The sequence below is a fragment of the Pan paniscus genome, chromosome 6, assembly GCF_029289425.2.
Source record: "Pan paniscus chromosome 6, NHGRI_mPanPan1-v2.0_pri, whole genome shotgun sequence".
NCBI classification, from domain to species: Eukaryota; Metazoa; Chordata; class Mammalia; order Primates; family Hominidae; genus Pan; species Pan paniscus.
This window is the reverse complement of record NC_073255.2, coordinates 60,745,771-60,757,939: the sequence shown is the minus strand read 5'-3', so window position 1 is coordinate 60,757,939 and position 12,169 is coordinate 60,745,771. Positions and strand designations below refer to the sequence as shown.

At 46.1% G+C, this 12,169-nt stretch overlaps 1 protein-coding gene across 1 annotated transcript in view; it reads right to left on the bottom strand.

Annotated features, from left to right (window-relative positions):
- LOC129398425 (uncharacterized) overlaps positions 1-12,169 on the bottom strand; it is a 33,218-nt gene that overhangs the window by 6,022 nt on the left and 15,027 nt on the right. Inside the window, exon 2 of the mRNA XM_063606239.1 lies at positions 6,465-6,591. Coding sequence (XP_063462309.1) covers positions 6,465-6,591 — 127 coding nt within the window. The remainder of the gene's footprint in view (positions 1-6,464; positions 6,592-12,169) is intronic.

Genomic DNA, 12,169 nt, shown 5'->3' with positions numbered 1-12,169 from the left:
GGGTGAGCCGGGCGTTACTCATCCATCGATTAGGTGGCTGTTTGAGTACACCTTCGATGGCATGTGGAGTAACGACCCGCAATTCTTGCCCTATGACAAGTTTATCAGCATCTTGCACCATCAGAGCCGTGGCCGCAATCATTCGGAGACAAGGGGGCCACCTGGCAGCTACTGGGTCTAACTTCTTTGACAGGCAACTGGCCTCCGCCAGGGGCCTAAGTTCTGAGTTATTACTGCCTTGGCGACACCTTTATTCTCATCCACGTATAAGTGGAAGGGCTTGGTAACATTAGGTAGTCCTAGTGCAGGCGCGGAGAGTAGGGCGGTTTTAATCTGTTGGAAGGCCAACTCGGCTTCGTCTGTCCAATTAAATGGCTGTTGCCCCCGTATTGCCTGATACAAGGGTTTAGCCAGTTCTGCGAACCTAGGTATCCATAGTCTGCAAAATCCTGCCAACCTCAGGAATTCTCTCACTTGTCGGGTGGATTGTGGCCTGGGGATCTGCAGAACAGTTTGTTTCCGGGCGTCTGTTAGCCAGCGCTGCCTTCCTTTAAGCAGGTACCTTAGATATGTTACCTCTGGCTGTAGATGCTCTTTCTGTACTACTGCTGCCAGGACCTTGGTCATTTTTTTTTAGTGGCCTTAAATTGCTTTTCCTCTGGAGTATCTCTGTTATTGTAAACCTGCTGTGCTATCTGAAGGAGGTCCTGAATCCGCTTTCCTTCCAAGTCTTCTAATTTCTGGAGTTTTCTCTTAATATCTGGGGCTGCCTGATTACGAAAGACATTACAATAGCTGCCTGACTTCTTGGAGCCTCTGGATCTATGGGGGTGTACTGTCTAAAAGCTTCCATTAATCTTTCTAAGTAGGTAGCTGGGCTCTCTGTCTTTCCTTGCAGAATAGAATATACTTTAGCCAAATTAGTGGGCTTGCGAGCAGCTGCCCGGAGACCTGCCATTAGAGTCTGGCGATAAAGGTGTAGCCGTCCTCTACCTTCTGCCGTGTTGTAGTCCTACGCCGGCCTGGTCAGAGGAAAGGTTGCGTTTATGAGGTCGGGGTTGGCAGTCGGTTGACCGTCGTCCCCCGGGACCAGCTTTCTAGCTTCTATCTGTATTCTCTCTCGCTCTTCCGTGGTGAACAAGATTCGGAGGAGCTGCTGACAATCATCCTAAGTGGGCTGGTGGGTGAACATGACACTATCCAGTAAAGCCAGTAAATCTTTGGGGTTGTCTGAAAACCGAGCACTCTGAGTCTTCCAGTTTTACAGATCACTGGTGGAGAATGGCCAGTACTGGAGCCTGGGGATTCCTGTGTCATCTGGGGGTCTTATTTCCCGAAGGGGTAAAGCCACCGTGGAGTCAGGCGGCTGAGGGGGGCTAGTCCGTGAAGTGCGCCTTCGCGTCTGCCCCGCCGGCCTTTCAATGTTACTTTCCTTTTCAGCGGGCCTGTGTGTGCCGGCCGCCTCCTGTCCGCCTTCTCCTTCCCGCAGCTCAGCCAGGGGGGCTGGGGCCTGGGGCCCGGAGGGGTACGGAGGGGGTTCTGTGAACAGTGGGTCCCCGCTGTCAGGTAGAACAGGATGGGGGGGGGCAGTTGGTTGCTTGGATTTTAGTGGTCGAGCAACCAGTGCCTTACAGGGTTCAGAGGCTAATTGGAAAGGGGACAGCCAAGGAGGCGGGTTCTCAACAAGGTCCTGCCATATGAGGATATATGGGATTTGATCTAAGTGGCCTGCACGCCTAGGTAGGAAAATCTTGGACTTTACCTTAGTGATGACAGCAAGTCGGAAGGTCCTTTCGGGTGGCCACCCTACATCAAAGGCAGGCCATTCGGAGCGACACAGAGTAATTAGCTTTCCTTTCTTGATTTCTATACCAAGATCATGGCCCCTTGCTCTAACTTCTTTGAAATTATTCGTAAGGAGAGATAGAGGAGTGCTCTGGGTATTACCTATCCTGTAATAATTTGTAGTCTCTTCCTGTAAAGGAATGTGGGTTAGAATCCCCGTAAAGGAAATCTGATCTGACTCATTAATGATATCTAATCGCAGGCGCACTTTGGCAGCCCTGGTCAGAGTTAGCTGCCTGGATCGCGAGCGCACTGGGGCAGCCCAGATCAGAGATAGCTGCTGCCCGCCAAACTGGGGCAGTTCAGATTGCAAGCGCGCACCGGAAGCCCGGGTCAGAGTTAGCTACCTGGATCGCGAGCGTGCTGGGGCAGCCCAGATCAGAGATAGCTGCTGCCCGCCAAACCGGGGCAGTTCAGATAGCAAGCGCGCACCGGAAGCCCGGGTCAGAGTTAGCTGCCTGGATCGCGATCGCGCTGGGGCAGCCCAGATCAGAGATAGCTGCTGCCCACCAAACTGGGGCAGTTCAGATTGCAAGCGCGCACCGGAAGCCCGGGTCAGAGTTAGCTGCCTGGATCGCGAGCGCGCTGGGGCAGCCTAGATCAGAGATAGCTGCTGCCCGCCAAACCGGGGCAGTTCAGATTGCAAGCACGCACCGGAAGCCCGGGTCAGAGTTAGCTGCCTGGATCGCAAGCGCGCTGGGGCAGCCCAGATCAGAGATAGCTGCTGCCCGCCAAACTGGGGCAGTTCACATTGCAAGCGCACACCGGAAGCCCGGGTCAGAGTTAGCTGCCTGGATCGCGAGCACGCTGGGGCAGCCCAGATCAGAGATAGCTGCTGCCCGCCAAACCGGGGCAGTTCAGATTGCAAGCGCGCACCGGAAGCCCGGGTCAGAGTTAGCTGCCTGGATCGCAATCGCGCTGGGGCAGCCCAGATCAGAGATAGCTGCTGCCCGCCAAACTGGGGCAGTTCAGATTGCAAGCGCGCACCGGAAGCCCGGGTCAGAGTTAGCTGCCTGGATCGCGAGCGCGCTGGGGCAGCCCAGATCAGAGATAGCTGCTGCCCGCCAAACCGGGGCAGTTCAGATTGCAAGCGCGCACCGGAAGCCCGGGTCAGAGTTAGCTGCCTGGATCGCGATCGCGCTGGGGCAGCCCAGATCAGAGATAGCTGCTGCCCGCCAAACCGGGGCAGTTCAGATTGCAATTTAGATCAGATGAGAGCCAGGGGACGTCTCCTACCGGTCTCCGCTGGCCGTCCTATAGCGCGTCCGCCAGGACTGTGCCAGCTCCAGTTTCAGACCTCGCGAGTCACAGATTCAGATTCAGAACAGACACAAACAGACAAACGGAGACGAGCCAGCTCACCTATCAGTAGATCGATCCTAGCAGATCCGTTGACCAGGGGTCTGGTGGGCTTGGGGAATCCCGGACAAGCCCCCAGATGTTATGCCTAGACCGTTAGTTCCTTAAAGAAGACCACCAGAGTCCAGAGTCAAAGCCAAGTGGCAAGGATCTTTACTACAAGTTCGAACCTGGTCCTTCCATTCCACAGCATACAAGAGGGCCCTGAACAATGCGAGTGTTTGCTTTTATAGCCTGAAAGTTACAGGGGAACAAAGGAATTCTTTTGGTTCCCGCTCTTTCAGTAAAACTTTGAACGGCTGTCTCCTTATCGAAGACTTTCCTGGTGGTGTTTGTACTGGGCTCAGGAAGTTTGAGAGATATATGGCAATATGTGGTGGGATGGGAGGATGGGATGTGTTTGTACTGGGCTTGTTTGTTTTGAGCCCGGGGCTGAGGAATGTGCCCGGCTCTTTTCAGTCTTGCTCTGTTGACCAGGCTGGAGTGCAGTGGCATGATCTCGGCTCACTGCAACCTCCGACTCCCTGTTTCAAGCGATTTCTCCTGCCTCAGCCTCCTGAGTAGCTGGGATTACAGGCACGTGCCACCACGCCCAGCTAATTTTTTGTATTTTTTAGTAGAGACAGGGTTTCACCATGTTGGCCAGGATGGTCTCGATCTCCTGACCTCACCTCATCCTCCCAAAGTGCTAGGATTACAGGCATGAGCCACCGCGCCCGGCCAGGACCCCTATATCTTTAACCGTCTACAAAAATTAACTCAAGATGTATTACATTAAGACCTAAGCATAAGACCTGAAACTATAAGAAACCTGGAAGAAAACCTAGGAAAAACTCTTCTGGACATTGGCCCAGGCAAAGAATTTACGACTAAGACCTCAAAAGCAAATGCAACAAAAGCAAAGATAAAGAACTGGGACTTAAGAAGCTTCTGCACTGCAAAAGAAATTTTCAACACAGTAAACAGACAACAGGAGAAAATATTTGCAAACCATGCATCTGACAAAGGACTAATATCTAGAATCTACAAGGAACTCAACAAGAAAAAAAAAAACAACCCCATCAAAAAGTAGGACATACGAGCAGCCAACGAACATATGAAACAATGCTTAACATCATTCATCAACAGTGAAATGCAAATTCAAACCACAAGGAGATACCATCTCACACCAATCAGAATGGCTATGATTAAAAAGTCAAAAAACAATGGATGTTGGCCAGGCGCAGTGGCTCACGCCTGTAATCCTAGCACTTTGGGAGGCCAAGGCAGGCGGATCATGTGGTCAGGAGTTCGAGACCAGCCTGACCAACATGGTGAAACCCCGTCTCTACTAAAAATACAAAAATTAGCCGGGTACGGCGGCGCATGCCTGTAATCCCAGCTATTCAGAAGGCTGAGGCAGGAGAATCGCTTAAGCCTGGGAGACGGAGGTTGCACTGAGCCAAGATCACACCACTGCACTCCAGCCTGGGCGACATGGCAAGACTCCATCTCAAAAAAAAAACAAAAAAAACAAAAAAACAACAACGGATGTTGGTGAGGATGGAGAGAAGTGGAAACATGTATACACTGCTGGTGGGAATGTAAATTAGTATTAGTACAACCTCAATGAAAAACAGCATAGAAATTTCTCAAAGAACTAAAAATAGAATTACCTTTCGACCCAGCAATCCCACTACTGGGTACCTATCCAGAGATAAATAAATTATTATATAAAAAAAGACACCTGCACTTGTATGTTTATCACAGCACCATTCACAACAGCAAAGTCATGGAATCAACCTCAGTGTCCATCAACGGATGATTCGATAAAGAAAATGTAACATATATACAACATGGAATACTAGGCAGCCATAAAAAAGAATGAAATCATGCCTTTTGCAGTAACATGGATGGAGTTGGAGGCTGTTATCCTAAGTGAAATAACTCAGAAACTGAAAATCAAAGACTTCACATTCCCACTTGTAAGTGGGAGCTAAACAATGGGTGCATGTAGACATACAGAGGGGAACAACAGACACTGGAGACTCCAAAAGGAGGGAGGGTGGGACAGGGGTTAGGGTTGAAAGATTACCTACTAGGTGCAATGTTCACTATTAGAGTGATGTATACATCAGAAACCCAGAACACATTGCTACGCGACATGTCTATGTAACAAACCTGCACGTGGAATACCATGCAGCCACAAAAAAGAATGAAATCATGTCTTCTGCAGAAACATGAACGAACTAACTTCAGGATGAACCCTTTAATGAATACAGGACAAAGAAAGTATCTGCAGTTTCCAGGGCCTAATATTTAAATACGTGAAAGGCAGGCACAACTGGAAGGCAGTGCACCTAGATATTTAAAAATCAAAAATCTCACTTTTATATTTATTCCCCAGTCCCCCAAAAGAAGGAAACACCACAATACCAGGCTATGCAATGCGTCCACAGTGCTCCTTCTACAAAAGCTTTCAAAAAGGCCAATGAAGTTTTACATTTTTCTCAGCAAAAATGCCAACATAGGAAGCAAACAGGGAAGGAACACATTTAAAAAGGGACTTCAGCTGGCTAAAAAAATTCCCAGAAACAGGATCTAAAAGAGAAAAAAGTGGAGAGGCCTTCCTTGCTCCAGAAAACATTATAACCTAAATATAGGCTTTTAATTAAGCTGATTTCTGACCACAGAGCTGTAACATAAAAAGTCTTTCCAAATTTCTTATCAGATTTCAGCCAGGACAAACCTCAAGTAGGTCTCCTCTTCAGGTTGTCTGGTTCTAAAACCAGCTTTCCCCCCTTAATTGTGTATGCAAATGAATACTTTACATTTCAAAGGATCCCATTTTGGCTACTGCTGCTTACGACCACCATGTGTTAGGTGGGTCCACTTTCCTAGATATTTACGAGAGGACGCCCCGTAAGTGTCATACACAAACCCAGCTGGTGATGGTCACAAATGAAAAACCAAGCCCCAATTCCCAAAAATAAAACACAGCTGCAATCTTAAAAGCATGTTGTATAAAATGAGACCATAGGTGCCACACTGCCAATCCCTTACCCTAACCTCCCGTCCTGAGGCAGAAGCAGAAAAACCTTGACCTGAACTTTCCGCTGTGACAGAGGCAGAAAAAAAAAGGCAGTTCTCTGCAGATACCTTGACCTGAATCTCCGATTGAAGCCCTCACTCTTAAGGAAAAGGGAAGGTTTGAAAAACAGCCCAAATAATGTCTACACCTTCACCCAAATAATGGGAGGTCTGAATTCAGGAGAACTTACCCAAAACACCTGGTGGGACTGCTGAGGACGGGGAGTTCATGCTGGTGCCAAGCGCCACTTTCAAAGAGAAACACCAGTGGTGAGTGAGAGTCACTCAATCCTGCCTCCTTAGGCCAGGTATGTTGACCTAAAAGGAAGAAGTTGAGGCAAAGTTAATCTAAGTGGAGAGCTTATTTGGGCCAAGCTTGAGGACTGCAACTTGGGAGCATAGATTCAAGTTGCCATGAAAATACACTCTGATTAACAGCAGTTATAAGTGGATTTTTTTTTTTTTTTTGAGACAGAGTCTCACACTGTCGCCTGGGCTGGAATGCAGTGGTGAGATCTCAGCTCACTGAAACCTCTGCCTCCCAGGTTCAAGTGATTTTTCTGCCTCAGCCTCCCAAATAGCTGGGACTACAGGCGTGCACCACCACGCCTAGCTAATTTTTGTATTTTTAGTAGAGACGGGGTTTCATCATGTTGGCCAGGATGGTCTCGAACTCCTGACGTGGTGATGCGCCCGTCTCGGTCTCCCAAAGTGCTGGGATTACAGGCATGAGCCACCGCGCCCAGCCATAAGTGGGTTTTTAAAGGAAAATAAGGAGCAGTTCCTGAGCTGTTTACCAAAAATCTACATCAAAATCACATAAGGTATTGATTGGCTATACATTATTCTTTGTATCATAAATTCCAGGAACGTGAAGATAATGGGTCAGTCTGGAACAAAATGACTCTAAACATGTGCGCCCTGCAATGGGTGCAGTGGGGCGATGTTCTGCACCCAGGGTGCAGAACAGCTCAGACTGATCCATTTTTCTTTTCAGTACAAACTGAAGAGGGCTCCAGAGATTACCTAATTGTAGTTTTCCCAAAGTGTGCTAAATTAGTATTTTATGTCTGTTACACTGGTTCCAGAACCCCCATGGATACCAAAATCCATGCCTAAGGAATACCAGTGAAGCTCACTGCCTGTGTAGTGGTTCTGTCTGAGCTGTGCATTAGACACACTAGTGTAGTAATGAGTCTAATGTAGTGATTTAAAAATACACAGATGTAAATACATAGACATCCAGGTTCCACCAGAGAGCTCCTAGGTCAGAATCTGAGAGGTGAAAATCTGCCATCTACATATTTTTTAAATGCCCCACAAGTGATTTTGATTCGAGCCAGAGTTCAGAACAACTACTGGAACCTTTCATTTCCTTGACTTCTTCAACCTCAATGTTTTTCACTATCTTTCTACTTCAGTCACCCACTTCGGAGGCCACGCCCCTTCTGAAATCTTTCTTACCTTAGAAAACACTAGACAGTGGGATCTAGACTGGATAGGGAAGAAAGTGAAGAGAAGAGTGGCTTAAAAGGAAAGAAATTAGGCTGGGCGTGGTGGCTCACACCTGTAATCCAGCACTTTGGGAGGATGAGGTGGGCGGATCATTGAGGTCAGGAGTTCGAGACCAGCCTGATCAACATGGTGAAACCCCGTCCCTACTAAAAGTACAAAAATTAGCCGGGTGTGGTAGTGCATGCCTGTAATCCCAGCTACTTGGGAGGCTGAGGCACAAGAAATGCTTGAGCCGAGGGGGTGGAGATTGCAGTGAGCAGAGATCAAGCCACTGCACTCCAGCCTGGGTGACAGAGTGAGACCGTCTCAAAATAATAATAATTTAATGTCTCTCCAACATTAAAAACTCTCACTGGCCACACACCCCTTTTGCAACTACCATCCTCTCTTTTTTTCAAGGCCACAACTCTTCAAAAAATTGTCAATACTTTCTCTACTTCCTCATCGCCCATTTCTCAGTTCTCTATAGTCTGGCTTTTGTTCTGCCCTCAGTACTCTGCTGAAACTGCTCTGGTTATGACCACCAAAAACCTTCATGTTGTTGTTCATGCAATGGACCTCATTACTTTTTTTTTTTTTTTTCTTTTTTTAAGATACAGTCTGGCTCTGTTGTCCTGGCTAGGGTGCAGTGGTGTGATCTTAGCTCACTGCAACCTCTGCCTCCTGGACCCAAGCTGTCCTCCCACTTCAGCCTCCCAAGTAGCTGGGAATTACAGGTGTACACTACCATGCCTGGCTAATTTTTGTATTTTTAGTAGAAGTGAGGTTTCACCATGTTGCCGAGGCTGGTTTCAAACTCCTTAGCTCAAGTGATCCACCCGCCTCGGCCTGGTGCTGGGATTACAGGTGTGAGCCATCAGGCCTGGCCTGACCTCATTACTTCTTCCAAGACAGTATCTGATACTGGTGACTGGTGACTGGTGACTCTTGCTTTACTTCCACCGTCTCTCTCAGGGAGCTGTGATCTAGTCTCTTTTTCCTTTGCCTGCCTTCTACGTGTTGCTGCTTCTTAGGTTTTCCCAAGATCTACTCTTTTTCCTCTGTAGTTGACTTACAGGGATCTTAAAAAGACAAAAACCTGATCATATCAGTCCCACACTTAAAATTATTCAGGGCATCCTGCCACTCTTAGGTTGGAGTAGAAAGCCATAAAGAATCCTACGACTGACTGCTTTCTGCTCTCTGCAGTCACTCTCCTGTTTGCTCCAGAGGCTTCATTCACACGGACCTGCTGTTAGGTGCTGAAACGTGCCATGTGCCCTCCATCCACCCCCATGACATCTACTCCTTTTTCAGGTCTCAGGGAAGATTTTGACATCACAGACCAGGTGAGGTTGCTCATTTACATCTTCCTTTTCCAGGTAGTTTTTTTTTTTTTTTAAGACACAGTCTGGCTCTGTTGCCCAGGCTGGAGTGCAGGGGCACGATCTCGGCTGACTGCAATCTCTGCCTCCTAGGTTCAAGCGATTCTCCTGCCTCAGCCTCCCGAGTGGCTGGGATTACAGGAGTGTGCCACACCTGGCTAATTTTTGTATTTTTAGCAGAGATGGGGTTTCACCATATTGGTCAGTCTGGTCTTGAACTCCTGACCTCAAGTGATCTTCCCGCCTTGTCCTCCCAAAGTGCTAGGATTACAGGTGTGAGCCACCACACCCAGCCATGGGCAGCATTTTTATTTTTAAATCACTGTAATTATTTGTCTAGTAACCCATCTTCATACCTCACCATTGTGTTATGTTAATCTCCATGATGGTAGGAACCTGGTCTATCTGGTTAACTATTCTATTAATATTTTCAATGTCCAGTGCCTGGTACATAGAAGGCACTTAATAAATATTTGCTAAATTTGTAAATGAAAGGATTTTGGTGTTTGCTTTTAAGTTTTAAAAAATTTTTAATTTTAAACCCATTTTAGACTTACAGGAAAGTTGCAAAATAGTGGAGCTCCTGTATACCACTCACTCCACTTGTCCTAATGTTAACAGTTTACAAAACCACAGTACAATGCTCAAAACCAAGAAATTAACACTCTTTTTTTTTTTTTTTTTTTTTTTGAGACGGAGTTTTGCTCTTGTTTTCCAGGCTGGAGTGCAATGGTGAGGTCTCGGCTCACTGTAACCTTTATCTCCCCGGTTCAAGAGATTCTCCTGCCTCAGCCTTCCAAGTAGCTGGGATTACAGGCACCCACCACCATATCCGGCTACTGGTACAATATTATTAGCTCAAATTATTCACATTTCACTAATGTTCTTTCTCCACTAATGTTCTTTCTCTGATCTAGGATACACACTGCATTCAGTTTTATTTTTCCTTAGTTTCCTCCAATCTGTAATAGTTTCTTAGGCTGTCTTTCATGAGCTTGACACTTTTTAAAAAGATTCAAAAGCATTTTATGACATTACATATATTTAAGAGATAGGGCAAACATTGAGAGATATAGGCCTGAGCATCAAGCCTGAGAGACCACCTCCCTGTTCAGGCCCAGGCTCTGGAGTTCATTACCATCAACGCCATTTTGATTGTGTAGTAAGATGAAAATTCGTCTTTACAATAGTTAAGATGACAAGAGAAATTCACACTATGTATCAAATAGCAAGGTGATGAAGTAAATTATAACAGCATGACAATGCAGGAGCAAGTAACCAATAGATTAACATTACTTTGTCTATTAAATGCTTCAGTGCTCTTGTATACTTACCAATGATTTAAATGGTTTAATAAACATCTAGTTTTATTACACTTTGTACTAGTACAATCTCAAAGATACAATATAATGTATTTTAGCAAAAGAGCAAAATCCTATCAGTTTTCTATTCCTTCTTATATATTGACATTCTTACTTTATTTTTATTTTTTGGAGATAGAGTCTCACTCTGTCACCCAGGCTGGAGTGCAGTGGCGCAACCTCAGCTCACTGCAACCTCTGCCTCCCAGGTTTGAGTGATTTTCCTGCCTCAGCCTCCTGAGCAGCTGGGATTATAGGCACACGTCACCAAGCCTGGCTAATTTTTGTATTTTTAGTAGAGACGAGGTTTTGCCATGTTGACTGGCTGGTCTCGAACTCCTTACCTCAGGTGATCTGCCTGCCTTGGCCTCCCAAAGTGTTGGGATTACAGGCGTGAGCCACTGTGCTCAGTCATATTGACATTTGTAACTGTCATATAAGTTGATACAGCAAACTACATGTCATGTTAGTAAGTGATACAAAGGTTTGCTCTGTAGAGTTAATAAGCGGCACTATGGCTGCAGTGAAATCATAACACGTGATCTGTTTAATGAAGGTTAAATCCTTTGTGTTCACTTAACTCAGGAACAGCCAAATGTAAGAGGTAAATTGGGCAACGGGTGGAGGGTTGGTGGGTGCAGAGCTTCCATGCCCTCTCTGGGCATGGCAACCTCCAGCACCTGTATGTGTTCACCAATCTGGAAGTTCTCCAGACTCCTTTTTTTAGTGTTTCTATGGAGGTTGCATTATATAGTCAAGATTGGTTAAACTATTAGACATTGGTAACTTAAAAATTTTTTTAAATTTCTAATTGACAAATAATTGTATATATTTATAGAGTACAATGTGATGCATTAATATATATTTACATAGTTGATGTGGTTTGGCTGTGTCTCCACCCCATACCTCATCTTGAATTCTCACAGGTTGTGGGAGGGACCCAGTGGGAGGTAACTGAATCATGGGGGGCAGGTCTTTTCCATGCTGTTCTCATGATAGTGAACAAGTCTCATGAGAACTGATGGCTTTATAAGCTAGAGTTTCTCTGCATAAGCTCTCTCTCTCTCTCTCTCACTACCTGCTGCCATCCATGTAAGATGTGACTTGCTCCTCCTTGCCTTCCACCATGATTGTGAGTCCTCCCCAGCCACTCGGAACTGTAAATCCATTAAACCTCTTTCTTTTGTAAATTGCCCAGTCTTGGGTATGTCTTTATCAGCAGCGTGAAAACAGACTAATACACATTGTGGAATAGCCAATTATCATATCTGTCACCTCACATACTTTTAAATTATTTGTGGTGAAAACATTTAAAATCTACTCTTTCAGTAATTTTGAAATATACAATGCATTATCAGTAAGACGCAGTGGCTCATGCCTGTAATCCCAGCACTTTGGGAGGCCAAGGTGGGTGGATCACTTGAGGTCAGGAGTTCGAGACCAGCCTGGGCAACATGTTGAAACCCCATCTCTAAAAGAAAAAAAGAAAGAGACAGAGAGACAGAAAGAAAACAATGCATTGTTATTTTATTATTTTAGTCATCATTCTGTGTAATAGATCACTAAAGCTTATCCCTCCTGTCTCACTAAAACTTTGTACCCTTTGGTCAACATCTCTCTAGCCCCCTCCCACACAGCCCCAGATTCTAGTAACAA